Consider the following 18,269-nt stretch of genomic DNA (forward strand, 5'->3'; position numbering starts at 1 on the left):
TCACGATTTAAGTGAGTTTGAATGGATGGGACACAGCATCTCCTCGGTATCGATGAAGTGGGGATTTTCCCGTACGACTGTTTCACGAGGTGCCGTGAATATCAGGAATCAGGTAAAACATTAAATATCCGACATCACTGCGGCCGGAAAAAGATCCTGCAAGAACGGGACAAACGACGACTGAAGAGAATCTTCCAACGTGACAGAAGTGCAACCCTTCCGCAAACTGCAAGAAATTACAATGCTGGTTCATCAACAAGTGTCAGCGTGCAAACCATTCAACGAAACATCATCTTTAAGGGCTTTCGGAGCCGAAGGCCCACTCGTGTACCCTTGATGACTGCACGACAGAAAGCTTTACTCCTCAGCTGGGCCCGCCAACACCGACATTGAACTGTGATGATTGGAAACATGTGGCCTGGTCGGACGAGTTTCGTTTCGCATTGTATCGAGCGGATGAACGTGTACAAGTGTGGTGACAACCTCATGAATCCATGGACCCTGCATATCAGCAGGGGAGTGTTCAAGTTGGTGGAGGCTCTGTAATGGTATGGGGCGTGTGCATTTGGAGTGATATGGGACCCCTGATGCGTCTAGATACGACTCTGACAGGTGACACGTACGTAAGCACCCTGTCTGATCATCCATTCATCCATTCATTCATGTTCATCGTGCATTCCGACGGACTCTGGCAATTCCAGCTGGACATTGCGACACCCCACACTTCCAGAATTGCTACAGAGTGGCTCAAGGAACATTCATCTGAGTATAAACAGTTCCGCTGGCCACCAAAGTCCCCAGACATGAACATTATTGAGCATATCTGGGATGCCTTGCAACGTGCTGTTCAGAAGAGATCTCCACCCTGCCGTACTCTTACAGATTTATGGACAACCCTGCAGGATTCACGGTGTCAGTTCCCTCCAGCACTACGTCAGACAGTAGTCGACTCCATGCCACGTTGTGCTGCAGCAGGTGTATCAGTTTCTTTCGCTCTTTAGTGTAATTAAGTGTAATAAAATATCTAGAAAAGGGGAGAGAGTTGTCGCACGGTAGGTTACCGGTTGGATGAGCGCGTGGAGCGTGAGATGAGAATGTTGTTGACGGTAGAGCACAGAGCAGTTACCTGAGAGACGATGAGCAGCGGCCGGCGGCCGACCCTGTCGAGCAGGAGGCAGGCGACGAGCGTGGCGACGAGTTGGACGGCGCCGGTGGCGACGACGGAGAGCGGCACGTCGACGCTGGAGTTGGAGCCGACGAGGATGGTCTGCGTGTAGCAGAGGATGGCGCGCAGGCCGCAGAAGCGGCTGAGCGCGCGCACCGCGGCCACGAGCAGCAGCGGCCGCAGCAGCGAGCCCTGGTGCTTCTTGCCGCGCTCGCGGCAGCACAGGCTGCGCAGGCGCGCGCACAGCGGCGGCGCGCGCTCGCAGTGCTCCAGCTCCTGCCACACACACCACGCCGCAGCTGCAGCTCGACTACATTACACGATCGCTCCGAGAGTTGCAAATATCGCGCTTTTTTCACCGACCAAACACACGCTCTATGTTATTGACACGATAACATTTTTTGTCAATCGGTTAGGTGACGTGCTAGTCCACGAATGTCACATTATTACTGCGCAGTGTTTATGCCTGGGACTCACCAGTTAAGCTATGTTTTCCTAGCTGCGGGAACTTCCCGCAACGTACTGCGTACAACACGTGAGACCGCGCTCGCCTCTTGTACATTGCAAATATTCCAGACCATTTTCCTACTGTGCGAACGACTCTGTGCGGACTCTATCTGCGGGACACGCTTGGTGTTTCAGGACTAGACTGCTCCATATGTCGCAGCAGTTTGCTTGGTTGGAGTGGGGGAAGTCAGACTAAGCGGCAGAAAGCAACTAGGCGACAGCTACAGTACTTTTTCGCGCGCACAGTTAGCAAGAGAGTATGTGATTCTTCTACACCTACATGTCCATCTACATGAATACTCCGCAAATCTCATTTAAGTGACTGCCATAGGGTTCATCGAACCACCTTCACAATTCTCTATGATTCAAATCTCGTATAGCGTGCGTAAAGGACGAACACCTATATCTTTCCGTACGAGCTCTGATTTCCCTTACTTTATCATGGTGATCGTTTCTCTCTGTGCAGGTCGGTGTCAATAAAGTATTTGTGCATTCTGAGGAGAAAGTTGGTGATTGGAATTTCGTGAGAAGATTCCGTCCCAACGAAAAATTCCTTTTTTTTTAATGATGTCCAGCGCACATCCTGTATCAGTTCACACTCTCCCCCCCCCTGTTTCGCGATAATACAAAACGTGCCGTCCTTCACTGAACTCGTTCGATGCACTCCGTCAATCCTATTTGCTAAGGACCCACACCGCGCAGCAGTATTCTAAAAGAGGACGGGCAAGCGTAGTGTAGGCAGTCTCCTTAGTAGATCTGTTACATTTTCTAAGTGTCTTGCCAATAAAACGCAGTCTTTGGTTACCCTTCCCCATAACATTCTCTATGTGTTCCTTCCAATTTAAGTTGTTCGTAATTGTAATTCCTAGGTATTTAGTTGAATTTACGGCTTTTAGATTTGACTAATTTATCGTGTAGCCGAAGGTTAACGGATTCCTTTTAGCACTCATGTGGATGACCTCACACTTTTCGTTATTTAGAGTCAATTGCCAATTTTCGCACCAAGAAGATATCTCTTCTAAATCGTTCTGCAATTAGTTTTGATCTTCTGATGTCTGTATCAGTCGATAAACGACAGCGTCATCTGCAAACAACGTAAGACGGCTGCTCAGATTTTCTCCCAATTCGTTTATATAGATAAGGAACAGCAAAAGGCCTATAACACTACCTTGGGGAACGCCAGAAATCACTTGTGTTTTACTCGATGACTTTCCGTCATTTACTACGAACTGTGACCTCTCTGACAGGAAATCACGAATCCAGTCACATAACTGAGACGATATTCCATAAGCACGTAATTTCCAATCCAATTACGGCAACTTTCAACAGAAATGTCGGTTGACCATTTCTCTGCCTCAGAGGATGGGCAGCTTATTGAGTATTCAACAGAAATATCAGCTGACCATTTCTCTGCCTCAGAGAACCTATCGAACATTAAGGTATGCTCTACATATTACGACAATAACGTCAGTACTGCAGCCTTCGCTACCTACACACGAGTTATGTCACGTTCTCTCACAACGTATGTATATACCAACGTTACTTATTGATCAGAAATTTACCCTAATGTAGTTACAGGGATTATTCTCAGTTTTTCTTTAGTTAAAAGAAAGTAGATAATGTAACTAACTGGTTGGTGTGAATCTGAAGAATACCTAAAACTTGTCCCCATCGTCGAGCAGTTGTTTTGTTACTATAATGTTATATGTTCCTTTTTCCTCACGATATAAGAACATTTGTCTGACGGCTTTGCGCTTCCTGATTACTTTCCGAATAATAGACATTCTTCCTCCTCTTCCCTAACTTCCATGTGCTTCCAGAGTGCTAAAATTAACCGTTATTTTTTTAGACCAGATCATGCATGTCGTAAGGAACATTACATCGTAATCCAGAATAACACATGCACTGCAATATTGTATTTATCTGCCGCCACCGGGCAAGCAACTTTCAAGTAAAATGTCTTCCCAGTACAGGAATATACATAATGGATGTACCAGTACACATGGTTGGCACCATGTGGAAGGTTGAGTGTGGGCTGAGTCGTGCTCGCATAGCCAAATGGTAAGGTGACCGCTCGAAATAAGCGGCAGATCCCGGTTAGAGTCCAGGTTCGGCACAAATTTTCACTATCGTCATTCCATTATGCAGCTGATTGTAGTCCATATTCGCAACTGCGAACGCATTTCATATATAAAGTTATGTTGTGTTACGACACATATTTTAGGAGGTATGGGGTGATAAATACTGCGTAGTGTGGAAAATCAAGTTTTCTTAGAAGCTTAAATAATTCTCTACTTCTATAGCAGAAGATTTTCACTGAATTAAAAAAAAAAGGTGTCAGAAGGTAGTTGTTGTATCACTTCATCTGTTCAGTTGCCAAATTATAAACAACACTACATTCATTTTCTACGTTCTGATGCACACCAATGCGCGCCTATGAAAACGTTTCACGCAGCGTCCTGTGGCCCGCATCAGACAGCGGAAGACACAAGCGAATTTAACGAATCTCTACATCTCCCACATCGGTTAAAATATGCATATGTGAAACCATTTTTCAATAAAGGTGAAAAAACTGATGTAACAAATTACCACTCAGTATCCCTGCTAACAAGTATTGCCACGGTTCTACAGGCTCTCTCAGGATAGTTTTTGGTCACCTATACGGTCACAACATTCTCTGTCAATACAAGACTAGTTTCTGCCAATGCATGTCAACAGATGATTCTATTTTCTCTGCAGTATCTAAACAGTAAGTTGGCACCAATGGGAATCCTATGTGGCCTATCGAAGGCTTTCGATTCTGTAAGTTATGAAATTTTGCTAAATAAAACAGTAATCTATCGTTTAAGCGGAATAATTGGGACATGGGTTCTTATCTTACAGTAAGGAATCAGAGCCTAATGCTGACAGTAGTGGAATTTGTGCTTTGTCTAAGTGAGGCACAGTCAACTTGAGTGCCACATGGTTCAGTGCAGAAGCCCTTGCTCTTTCTTTATTTATAAATTATCTCCGATTCGGTTCCACTACAGTGAGCAAATTAACCCTCGTCGCTGACGGTACTTATCTTCTAGTCGATAAAACAGCGCGAAAAAACCTGGAAACCTCTGCTAGGAATCCATGTAATGATATTCTCAATTTCTCAGCTGCAGTAGACACTTTCTCAATGTAAAAAAAAAAAAAAAAAAAAAAAAAAAAAAAAAAAAAAAAAAAAAAAAAAAAAACCTCTCGTTATGTACAGTTTCATGTGACAGAGAAAGAACGAGAGTACATAAATATAAAATATAATGGACTCTGCTAAGTGCTTGGATGACGTCATTTATAGTAAATTCAATTGTTCCTGCCATATCCCAGACCTGAGAACAAGACTTCATTCCCATAATTGCACCATTTACAAATAAGCTACAGTCAGGGTCGCTTAGTTTGGACATTTCAGTGTACTGTTGTCTTATGGCATCTTGTTTGGGAGTAATAAGACCCTGAAAAAAAAAAAAAATTTTAGTTGCTCAGAACAGAATTATACACATTATGAGTGGTGTTAATCTGAAACACAATCCCAGGAATCTGTTCCAAAGTTCTTATTTTGGCGCGTCAGTGTAACTTTACCATTTATGTTTCATTTATATAAACTGCTCTCTGTTCAAAACCAATAGTGTATATCATGGTCACACAGTACGAGATCAAAACAGGACTTACATATAACCAGACAAACTTCATTCCATTTAGTACCAGCAAAAATATAATTCTTTTTATTTACAGAAAATGTATCACATTGATTTTCAAGTATTAAGGTACTATTAATACGAATGTCTCGTGGTATATGTGTAAATATCAATTCTGGTGTCTTGTTGTATTATTTACCTTATTTATTTTCTTGTATTATGATGTAACTTTACTTTATATGAGTACTATCATGACTATACAATATTGTACTCCACTGTATCCATTGTTGTAAATTTCATGAAAATTCATATTCGTAAATATTGTAAAACTACAGAGTCGTTCCATATCCTAACCAATCCAGTGTTATTGGGATCAACGGAACTCGCAATAGCTGCTAGAAGGTTTCTGTAAATATTTTAATGTGACAGAGGTTTTTTCATCGCAGAATATGTTCCTAAACCAGAAAAACTACAAATTAAAAATTAAACACGTAGTCTGTGTAATTAACTGTGTACGTGCGCTGTTTTCTACGTACTTCTCTACTGTAAATACTGTCGGGAATGAAATAAAATATTTATGGTAATTGAAAGCAACATCATCGTTTGTGAGTACTGGGACAACTGTTGCAAGAAAAATAGACAAGTATCCTTACTTGAACAGTCGAGCAAATGTTGTTTGTCAGTTCTGAGAACTGCTGCAAGTAAAATAAACATTTTTTTCTTCCTGTCGTGACACAATGACCCTCAGTTTCCTGTGCGACTGTGGATAACGAGGTATCTGGCGTTCCCTATTCAACTAGGAACTTCATGTCTTCAATGTATCACATAATATTTTCATATACATCTTCCAGCTCACTTCCTTATCTTTCATCGTTTACTTTTTCCGGTTTTTTGCGGAAATTTGTTCAGAGACAATTAAATTTTCCTTGGGCTCAGCATGAACTGATGTGTATCGTGCAAAACCAGTCTCGCACCGTACAATATATTTAACAAGCGTCAATATTTTTTAAAACTCTGCAGTCTTCTTCAATGTATGGCTTAAACCGATCTCAGATGGTCATTATTACTGTGCAATACTTGTTATCATGCAATGAATATTGAGGGTGTGAGGGAATCTTAAGACGACATGCAACCATCGTCAAGTTGGCATGGAGGCTATTAAACGCATGGATACGGAAATGACAGGCACTCCATCTCAACAAAATTATGACGGTAGAAGTAACGCTATCTACTCTCTGCACGCACGTTCCATCACATTAATGTGACAATCGCCCATATTCGACGTCACTGTGCAATAACCACTCACAGATGGCAAGTAGCAGCACTAGCTGTGTAAAGTGTGTATGTCGGGAACACGACCACATGGTCGTTGTAATGCGGAATCGGAGCGATTTATCAAACGTCCAAAAGGGATGATTATTGGCATCCGAGCCAAGGGTGGAAACATAAAAAAAAACAGGTTTTTCAGCTTTTTGGCAGGTAGTCGCATTAATGTGGCTGGACAGCGTGATCACACAGTGGATTTCTCATCCAGAAATCACAACTGAATGTTGTTTGTTTGTGAGAGAAACGTGTTGCGCCTTGTGTAAGAAGCAGGAACGTCTACCAGCATGAGTCGGAAATCAACAGAAACAGTCTCGTAGCTGTTGTGACGGCAGTTTATCGTTTTGCTATATTGCAGGTTGCATGGAGCAGTGTCCTACGACTGTCATACACATATAGATTCGATGGATTTGGAGAACGTTACTCAACGCGATTAGCGCCCGAAAGGAAAGCCATATTGTTTGATTACATGTCACATACTTTGAGTCAGGAATGCGTTTCTTTGTAAGAAAACATAAATGGAGACAGAGACTATCGACATCTGAAGTACCAACGACTGTCAGCACAGCAATCATGGCTGCGGCTTGCAGATGCAGCAGCAGTGGGAGCTGACACAGGAGCGACTAATGACAACACTTGACGCAGGAGTGGTAACACATCTTCTTTTCAGACAATTCCCAGTCCTGAGCACAGCATCATGCTGGATGCGTATGTGAGTGGAATCTCCAAGGAGAAAGAACATTTCCTTATTGCATTCCCCGTCATTATCCAGGCCCAGCACCTGTTGGGATGGTGTGGGGGTCATGGGATACAGAAGACGATCACCTCTGGTTCTCATAGCTGGTAATCTGGGCAGCGGGCGTTACATTCTTGACATGCAAAGGCTGGTGGCTGTGCCCTATCTACAGTATCCCCCAACATTATCATTCAGTAAGATAACACAAGACTACATGTAGCCTATGCTATTCTATCTACTTTAGAACAGGAAGGTATTCGAGTCTTGCCCTGGTCTGTACGTTCTCCAGATCTGTTCCTTATTGGAAAAATCTGCCACGGGTTGCTGAACGACTGGCATGCCACCAGCCGCCAGCCACTGTGATTGATGAAGCAGGTCATACAGACTAACAGCATGCAACGATATATGCATGTATTTGTCGTGCAGAGAAATTATTGTTGCCATATGTTGGCAGTTCCGTGTACTCAGTTCTGCACCCTCTACAGGGTGAAAAGTATTTAAACCGACAAACTCTGGGAAGTTGTAGGGGTCATCAAAACAAATATTTTTCCCTAATGTCATTTTCTCCTGTGAGGATTATTTAAACAGGTGGAGGCCGTATTACGCTCTTCAGCTGTTAGAGGGCGTATTACGTTTTTCAGTTGTAGGCAACTGCTGTCCACCAGTGTAGTAGTGCATTGTCTCTGTTTACTAATGGAGCGATACACCTGGAGTGAGTATGCTGATACGGTTGGTGCATTCTACGTAGCGCAACACAACGGACGAGCTGCACAGCGGGTTTATCAACAACAATATCTTAATCGCCGTATCCCCTTCATATGACCTTTGCTGCTGTGTACCAACGTCTGCGTAAGACTGGGTCATTTGGCAGATTACCTGGACAGGAGCACCGTCGCACGGCAAGAACGCTGCAATTTTAGGAAGCTGTCTCGCAGCATGTGGAGCGGGATCCTTCAATCAGCACTCGTGCAATTGCACGTAACATGGGGACGAATCATACGAATGTAAGAACAGTCCTTCGAGAGCAATTGTTACGTCCACTTCACTTACAGCTGATTATCCATCCAGAGCACAGTTTTCGCAATGGTGCCTGCAACAGTGTGAAATACATCCTACATTTCCATCCTCTGAGTTGCTTACCGATGAAGCAACGTTCGGGCGTGATGGAGTCTTCACCATGCACAATTTGCATGTTTGGAGTGAGGATAACCCACATGCCGCAGTTACTAGCGCTCCTGGACCAACGGTTACCAGAAGCGTGGATTGGCAGAGGTGGTTCTGTGCCATGGCCTGCTCGATCCCCAGATATGTCCCCTCTGAACTTTTTGTGTGGCGGAGAGATGCTCAACCTCGTTTACACAACTCCAGTTGCATCAGAAGAGGATCTGGTTTCCCGGATAGTAGCAGCAGCAGCAGGAGGAACAATTCAGGATACTCCTGGGGTTTTTGCCGGTGTCAGACAGAACATGATCCGACAGTGTAACCTTTGTTTACGTATCAATGGAGGTATTTTTGAAAATCTACTTTAATTGAAATTGGGTTGTGTTAATGTGTCGTCTCTTGGTCATCAAAAAATGGAAAAGTGTTTGTTCATTTAATTAATTTGCCGCCAGAGAAATCTTCCTCTACCGGTTTAAATACTTTTCACAGGAGAAAATGACATTAGGGAAAAATATTTGTTTTGATGTCCCCTAAAACGTCCCAGAGTTTGTCGGTTTAAATACTTTTCACCCTGTATATCCCCAAACACAAATTTAATCCTGTATTCTTGTTACTATACTGAATATATCCTTGCTGGCGTTACCATTTACTATTGTATTCGATCTCAAGGCCGGAACTATCTTCTCCACCAAACACTAATAAATTTTCAGTGGCACATGTTTCATTTTGCAGCTTGAATAGTTTATTTCTAGCAGTATTAAATACCCGTGCTATTAGTTTCTTTCCACTCAGTCATCAATGCAATTTTTGTCAGCAGTGTCGAGCCGTGGTAAAATTTGCTGTTTTGAAGAGCGCGCCGCTGCGGGCAGTGTCAAGCAGTCGCCTTCCGTTTCTGGCGGTGGTGCCGCTGTGAAAATCGCAGCTTTGGTGTCTCCCTCTGGTGGGAGAGGGGAAAAGTTGGCTGTTCACGTGCATTTAAGGAGCGCTGTAAGCTCGGCAAACTTCAGTCTGTCAGTCTCGGTGAGTCTGGTCAGTTGGTCAGTCGGGTCAGTGTGGGGCAGTCAGTGTCTGTCTGTCGTCCGGAGTGCTAGTATGTGTTAGGCCGCCAGTCTGCTCGAGTTTGTTCAGGCAATGGTCACTGGCGATTGGATCGATCGGTTGGTCGGTCGCGCACTGCGACATAATATGCCAGTCTTGAGCGTCGGCGCATGTGAGGTCGCCACGTCAGTCCAGTGGGCCGCGGCGTATAGCGAGGGGTAGTGACTTTGCGGCCGACACGAGAGCAACAGGAGTGAACCCACGACATCGGTCTGGCAGGCGCAAGCTGCGACGCCGTGAGACGGGAGATCGGCGCGCCTTCCTGCGTCCGTTGCAGCGGCTGGCAGCGGACGGTTCGGGAGAGCGTTTTGGGGGTGCTGCGCCAGATCTTCGCCAGACATCGCAGTTTATTAAAAGTTAAGTGATTCGTGATATGTTGTTTCATTTACTGGTTAAATTCTACTTGTGTTCTTGGTCGGTCTCTCGTTACCAGCTTGCTCGTCTGTCTGTCGTCCGCATTTGTTAGGCAGTTAGTGTCTGTCGGTCTGCCGTACGTTAATAGCTGCCTCTGTCATGTTTGTCGGATTCGGTGTTAACGAATTTATTGCTTAAGGTGTAAAGGCCGAATTCCTGAAATATGTTTTTATCTCGCCTATCATCTTGCGAGGTGGTATATATGTAATGTAGAGCATGTTGGTACATTTTACGTAAAACTGCATTTCGTGGATTTTGTTTAAATGGTCATTTTAGTATATAAAGTTGTCACCCTTCCACCGTAAGAGTTCTTTTAAAAACAAGTTGCACTTTCGGTGGCAAATAATTCTTAATGTTAGTGTTTTGTACCACCTCCATCCATCTTATGGGGTGCTTAGTTTATGTGTTTGTGTGAGTTGTTAAAATTTTTAGTTTACAGTAATCTGGTGTGTTGCAGATTTGCACCAGTGTAGCCTTTCACAGGTTGTTGTGAGCGGTCGTGACTACGGACGCGTTAAAAGGGAGCGGCAAGGTTCTCAGCCCGAATGCTCATACTATAAAATAAAAAAAATGTTATTTCTGCCTCTGAATAAATTGTAACTTGATATTTACAGGGCGCTTTCTGATTATAATTTTAAATCTGTTTAAAAAAAAAAAAAGGGCTTTTAGGAATAAAATTTCCATTTATTGAAAAAAAAATTTGTTTCATCAGTTACCCGTTGGCAACTACTTCCACGCTCACATAGTGTGGTTAAATGTGTTAATGTTCTTGGTGAATCGCTAGTAAATAAAGTAAATTCTTAAGAAAAGATTTTGAAAGTAAATTCACAGTTCAAGTGCGTAGAAGGTACAGAGCTCACTCCAGGTTTCGTGTGGTTTTCAAATGAGACAACAGAGGGACTGCCAACATTTCTGTGTAAGCGACAAGACGAGTGCCAGAGCGACGCGGGACGCACCTGCAGCTCCTGCTGGATGTCCCAGACGGGCCCGCGCAGCGCGCGCAGGGCGGCCGCCGCCTCGTCGAGGCGGCCCTTGGCCACCAGGAAGCCGGGGGACTCCGGGAAGAGCAGCGGCAGCAGCAGCGCGGGCGCCGTGAGCGCGGCGCCGAACGCCGCCAGCAGCTGCCAGCCCAGGAACGCGCCCGCCAGGTAGCTGGCCAGGATGCCCACGTTGAACATCAGCACCGGCACGCAGCCCAGCGCCCCGCGCCGCTCCGCGCTCGCCGCCTCGCTCACGTACACCTGACAAGGCACACCAGGTACGGCTATACACTCAGTAGGAACACCTTCTGAGAGTTGCTATTAGTACTCGTCCCTGTACTCTGGAAGAAACCTTATCAAGATGAAAACACATGAAATAGCTATTCCACTGGTGTGTGTAGCATCTTTTGATGTAGCTGTTGGACCAGGTTTTCGAAAAGTCGGTATAAATATGAAAACTGAATAAATCACGGAATAACATAGATAGAGAGGTACAAATTGACACATGCTTGGATGACATGGGGTTTTATTAGAACCAAACAAATACAAAAGTTCAAACAATGTCCGACAGATGGCGCTTCATCTGATCAGAGTAACAATAATTAGCATAACAAAGTAAGACAAAGCAAAGATGATGTTCTTTACAGGAAACGCTCAATATGTCGACCATCATTGCTCAACAAAAGCTGTAGTCGAGGAATAATGTTGTGAACAGCACTGTAAACCATGTCCGGAGTTATGGTGAGGCATTGGCGTCGGATGTTGTCTTTCAGCATCCCTAGAAATGTCGGTCGATCACGATACACTAGCGACTTCAGGAAACCCCAAAGCCAATAACCGCACGGACTGAGGTCTGGGGACCTGGGAGGCCAAGCATGACGAAAGTGGCTGCTGAGCACACGATCATCACCAAACGACGCGCTCAAGAGATCTTTCACGCGCCATCTGTCGGACATTTTGTAAACTATGTTTTTTTTTTGTTCTAATAAAACCCCATGTCATTCCAAGCATGTGTGTCAATTTTTACCTCTCTATCTACATTATTCCGTAGTTTATTAAGTTTTCAAATTTATACTGACTTTTTGATCACCACCCGGTACTTAGCCATATTTTTCTCCATCTCTTTCACACGGCATCTTTCCAGACAGACTAACGTATACTACAGTTAAACTCTTCTTTTAAAAAAGTAGTAGGATAGATATTAATAACTATTGATCTGTTTTTCAAACGTTTTTGAAGAGGTAATGTATTTAACAGTGGTTGAGCTTACCTGCAGATATTAGAGACTGATACAGCCACTGATTTCAGAAGCGCCTCTCCACAGAGCACGCCGTCTACTAGTCAGTGACCATGTACTAAAATATCCTAATGACAATATTTCATCAGTCAGGAGTTTTTGTGATGTGTCTAAGGTATTTGAATGTAAAAATCACATTCTTAATGGCTTTAACTGTTAGATAGGGGAGGGCCATGTTAGATAGCCATGCAGCTCTCAAGATGAATGTTCTTCTGAGTGAGGACAAATTATTACTGCCACGCCACAGGGTTCAGTTCTGGGGCAAACACTGTTTCTGCTATCACAGGATCATTCAGCTGCCCCTACCAATGGCGTTTTATGCAACCGGCATTGCGTCTGTATCAGGAACAGTATCCAGACAGGCTGCAGCCCCATAATCGATATAAGTTCCATCTCAGAACTTTGGACGACTGTTAGCAAATGGAAACATACTGTAAAAGAGCTCAAGATAGGATTGGGCATCAATTACACGGTATTTTTGGACCAAGATAGACCTTACTTCTGCCATACTTATCCAAGCGTCTTCAGTCTTTCTTTGTGTATTTACGGTTTAGTCATACAGGTTTTTTTCATGTCTGTGTAAGTTTATTCCGTTTATAGTACTTAATCATTCGTAAGTCAGAAATGTTGCGTTGTAAAGTGTGTTTCACCATTGGAAATAACGAAATTAATAGGAGCTATCAAAAAGGGAAACGTGGAAGTAATAACATTTAGGTATATAACCAAACGAGGATATTAATATATGACATGCTGTGTTAATGTGCTAAAGTAGTTTCATATACAAAATTTCTACAATAGGTCTAAGAAGTCTTCGGATACTTTACGAGTTATTCGGCGACATTTTGACAATGTGCTTCATATCTGCAGGACGAAATGATCAACAATACTGTTCTGTAGAGGTAGCTGAATCACCATGTATAAATGGCCTTTCATCTTTTACTGATATTTCGGAAAGAGTTCTTTTTGCTGACTATGACACTATCATAAAGTCCAAAACAGCTGCGGTAATAGAAGGAGCAATAAATGAAGTATTGACTGGTTCTCCATAAACGAACTATCACTAAACTTAGAAAAAAACACTCCTTATTCAATTCTGTACAAGGCAAGATATATCATCATCAAAGACAATTCCACGCAGTGTAAATGAAATATTTAAAACTGATGGGTAAGGCCGCGCGGTTCTGGCGCTGCAGTCTGGAACCGCGAGACCGCTACGGTCGCAGGTTCGAATCCTGCCTCGGGCATGGATGTGTGTGATGTCCTTAGGTTAGTTAGGTTTAACTAGTTCTAAGTTCTAGGGGACTAATGACCTTAGCAGTTGAGTCCCGTAGTGCTCAGAGCCAAAACTGATTGGTAAAACTTTAATCAGTGCATACTCATCATAACTTGATGTAGAAATAAAATATTTCAGGTTCTCTCAAACTCCTCAGTCACTAACATTTTCTCTGCACACAGTTTCTGATTTTGGCGATGAAGGCATTAGCAAATTAGCTTATTTCAAGTACCTCCATTCACTGATCTCATCTGAAATAATTTTCTGCGGCGATTCCACATATAGACACAAAGTATCCATTGTACATAAACAAGTTATATGGATAATGTCTGGTGCCCATACTCAGACTTAGTCTAGCCAACTGTTTTAAAGGCATTTAGCTTATTAACAACAGAATAAATTTACTGTCTTATGAAGTTCGTTTTGAAGAATCATGGCAATATTCTTAAATATACTACTAGTAACAGAAATCACCTCCACTATCGATAACTCAACTTCATTCTTGCACAAAAAGGAAAGTATGCAGCCATAAATGTATGTAACAAACTCATTTGTAAATTAAAGCTGCTGACAAGTAAAAGAAGTTTTAAGAACATATCATTTCTGCTTGTCAACACGTTCTATTCCCTAGGTGAATTTCTGAGCAGATAATGTGTATGTGGTTGGGTTATATTTAGCAAATTTTGTATTAAGGTTTTTCAAAAACTCAATAATGTATATGATCAGGATGTAGCCATGTTTTCACAGAGAAGATGCATCTTAATTCTAAACCTACTAACACATTCCACTTATTGGATCGTTCTCTTACATATGATCCACGGACGATGCAGAAAACTAAACTAAACTTAGTAATTTAGGTTCTAATTCGACAGGTATGAGTTGGGAAACTGTCAAAAATAGGGGTTTGTTTGGATAAAGAGGCATTTGGACCTGTGTGCTTGTTAGTCATGTTGACTATCATACCGCATAAATCATAAAGAAGAGGTAAAGCCTTTCTCCCGCGCCATTTAACTCGTGTATCAGAAAAGCTTTGAAGTAAATAAAGGAAAGGTTCAGTGGAATAAATGATGACTAACTGAAACCCTCAGCTGCCGAGAGGTGTTGTTGATATACCTCGATGTGGACAGTTGAAAATGTGTGCCTCGACCAGGACTCGAACCCGGGATCTCCTGCTTACATGGAAGATGCTCTATCCATCTGAGCCACCGAGGACACAGATCAATAGCGCAACTGCAGGGACTTATCCCTTGCACGCTTCCCGTGAGACTCACATCCCGGGTTCGAGTCCCGGTCGGGGCACACATTTTCAACTGTCCACATCGAGGTATATCAACAACACCTATCGGCAGCTGAGGGTTTCAGTTAATCATCATTTATTCCAGGGAAAAGCTGCACGGTCAACAACAGTAATCTGTTCTTTCTAGAACAGTTACTGTCTTCATATATATAGGAAGGTTCAGGACTGGCAGTTATATTCAGAGTGAAAGGTTTTCAATGATAAAGTTCTTTGATGAGATTGGTAGCAGAAGTGAAAGAGAAGTACAGGACCTGTTCAGTAACATGGACTGTCTACTGAGCACAGAATACAGATCGAGAGTAAATGAAAGAAAGATGAGAGTTTTAAGGAGCAACAGAAAATGGATTAGCGACAAACCGATCAAATTTGCAGATCACGTAGAATACGAAGTAAAGCAATTCCATTAACTCTGAAGCAAAAGAACGTCTGATAGAGGAAGGTAGCATGACATAAAACACAGACGAACACAGGAAAAGGGGGCATTTGTCGCCAAAAGACGTCTACCTGTAGCAAGCATCATCCTTAATTTCTGGAAGAAATTTCTGAGCATGTTTGCCCGGAGTACGCTTTGTATGAAAATGGGTCATGGACTTTTGGAAAACAGGGGCTGAAGATGTGACTTTACAGAGGGATGTTGAAAGTTAGATGGACTGATAAGATAAGAAATGAAGAGATTGCCCTCAGGATCAGTGAGAAAGGAAGTATATGGGAAATTCTAAGTAGAACCAGGGACAGGAGCACAGGGCATGTATTAAGACATCAGGAAATGAGTTCTGTTGTACTTGTGAGAGCCTCAGAAGGGAGAATTATAGGGGAACACAGACATTGGAATCTACGTGGTGTATATTAATTAACAGCTGAAGCAGACTCGGAGGAGAGTATATGATTAAACCAAAATGGTTTCAATAAACATGGGTCTTATCTGGAATGTAAACTTTTCGGTTAGGTCCTCATATAATTGGGCTCAAATTTCACTTATGGCCTACCTTAACATGAAATACAACACTGCTCTACTGTGTTACAAGTTCTGATTTACTGCAAACTCGAATCTGTTAGAGGAAGTGTACCAGATGTCGTCCTAGTAGATGCATGCAATATAGCACTCGTCTGTGCAGTGAACTGATAATCCTGTCCTCCATATAAACCCGTAAATCTTGAGAAGACTGTCCAATTCGCTGCTGCAGTTCAACTGTTTCAGTGTGCCTGCTAAACCTTTAACTTTTGAGATGATCCAAGCAGAAAAATTTGGATGATCGAGGTCATGTAATCGTGGATGCAAAGATACAGGCACTGCAAGACCAATCCGTCTTGGACCACGTTAGTTCGTTAGATATCTTAAATCAGCAAAAAATGTGCCGTGATCTCGACGTGCATATTCCAGGACTCGAAAAAATGGGTCATGAATCAAAACTGAGCTGAGTTAAATTAGGACTTCATCGAAAGTACATTTGTAGTAGCTCGGTCAGTACTTTACACTGAAGTCACTTACCTCACTATTGGTCCATGTTTACTGGAACGTTTCTGCTTCTATTATAGTACGCTCTAACATGCATGAGTTTTCGGTTTTAATTTTGAAGCAAGTTATATACGAGGGTCACTCTAAATGAAATGCACAGTATTTTTTAAAAAATCCATCTTGTATTCTACATGTTTGAAAGTTTTACAGTGTGTAGATACATCCTTTAGGAACAATATTTTCATTTTTCCACATAATTTCCATCCCTCCCAACTGCCTTACGCCATCATGGAACCAGCGCCTGTATACCCACACGGTAAATTCTGGACCAACGTGTTGGAGCCACTGTTTGGCAGCGTGAAAAAGGGAGTCATCATCTTCAAACCTTGTTCCACGAAGAGAGTCTTTCAGTTTCCCAAGAAGATGATAGTCACACGGAGCCAGATCAGGACTGTAAGGGGTGTGTTTCAGTGTTGTCCATCTGAGTTTTGTGATCGCTTCCATGGTTTTTTGATTGACATGTGGCCGTGCATTCTCGTGCAACAGCAAAACATCCTGCTTTTGCCGATGTGGTCGAACACGACTCAGTCGAACTCGAAGTTTCTTCAGTGTCGTCACATATGCATCAGAATTTATGGTGGTTCCACTTGGTATGATGTCCACAAGCAAGAGTCCTTCGGAGTCGAATAACACTGTAGCCATAACTTTTCCAGCAGAAGGTGCGGTTTTGAGTTTTTTTTCCTTGAGTGAATTTGCGTGATGCTGCTCCATTGACTTCCTCTTCGTCTCTGGTGAAAAATGATGGAGCCATGTTTCATCACCTGTCACAATTCTTCCAAGAAATTCATCTCCACCATTCTCGTGCTGTTCCAAAAGTTCTCTGCATACCGTTTTTCTTGTTTCTTTGTGAGCCACTGTCAACATCCTGATAACCCACCTGGCACAAACCTTTTTTAACAACACTTTCGGTATTCTGCAAATACTTCCTTCCCCTATCCCAACGTAGCGTGACAATTCGTTCACTGTGATGCGTCTGTCAGCAGTCACCAATTCGTTAACTCTCTGCACATTGTCTGGAGTGTGTGCAGTACGAGGCCTGCCGCTGCGAGGACAATCCTCAATATTGCCGTGCTCGCTTCAATCGCGTAACCTGCTTGCTCACCGACTAACTGTACTGCGATCGACAGCAGCATCTCCATACACCTTATTCAACCACTTGTGGATGTTTCCCGCTGTCTCGTTTTCACAGCACAGGAATTCTATGACAGCACGTTGCTTCTGACGAACGTCAAGTGTAGCAGCCATCTTGAAGACATGCAGTGACGGCGCCACTCACGGGAACAGGTTGACCTAAGTTTGAAAACAGGCGGGAAGCATGTATCTACACACTTTCACACATGCAGAATGAAAACTGTATTTGTACAAAAATAGTGAGCATTTCTTTCGGAGTGACCCTCGTACAATAAATAATCGATGTCGCCGTGCGTAGGTGCTACTGAGAGATGAGCGGAGAGGAGAGTGACCGACCTGCGCGGCGTCGGTGATGACGCCGAGGCAGACGCCCATGATGACGTGCGCGACGTAGAGGTGTGAGACGGCGGTGGCGGCGACGACGAGTAGCCAGGCGAGGGCCAGCGGCGCGGCGGCGGCCCAGAGCGCGGCGCGGCGGCCCACGGCGATGCACGGCCCGGCCAGCGCGCCGCCCGCCAGCGCGCCCAGCATCGCCAGGCTCGCCACCCACGAGCCCTGCTCGTCGCTCACCTGCAGGCCGGAGCCCGCCGCCTGCAGCGACGGCAGCGCCGGCGTCACGTAGCCCAGGCTCGCGCCCGACGCCAGCGCCACCCAGCACGCCAGCAGCGCCGCCACCAGCTGCCGGGAAAACGCGGCATTACTGTGCGGCGAG

The 18,269-nt window shown here is 43.7% G+C and overlaps 1 protein-coding gene across 1 annotated transcript in view; it reads right to left on the reverse strand.

The window, feature by feature from the left end:
• LOC124547252 (facilitated trehalose transporter Tret1-2 homolog) overlaps nt 1-18,269 on the reverse strand; it is a 332,060-nt gene that overhangs the window by 14,670 nt on the left and 299,121 nt on the right. Inside the window, exons 3-5 of the mRNA XM_047125094.1 lie at nt 17,894-18,235; nt 11,020-11,304; nt 1,127-1,441 (exon numbers count right to left, since the gene is read on the reverse strand). Of these exons, the coding sequence (XP_046981050.1) occupies nt 1,127-1,441; nt 11,020-11,304; nt 17,894-18,235 (942 nt within the window). The remainder of the gene's footprint in view (nt 1-1,126; nt 1,442-11,019; nt 11,305-17,893; nt 18,236-18,269) is intronic.

This window comes from Schistocerca americana, chromosome 1, assembly GCF_021461395.2.
Source record: "Schistocerca americana isolate TAMUIC-IGC-003095 chromosome 1, iqSchAmer2.1, whole genome shotgun sequence".
In the NCBI taxonomy this organism is placed as follows: Eukaryota; Metazoa; Arthropoda; class Insecta; order Orthoptera; family Acrididae; genus Schistocerca; species Schistocerca americana.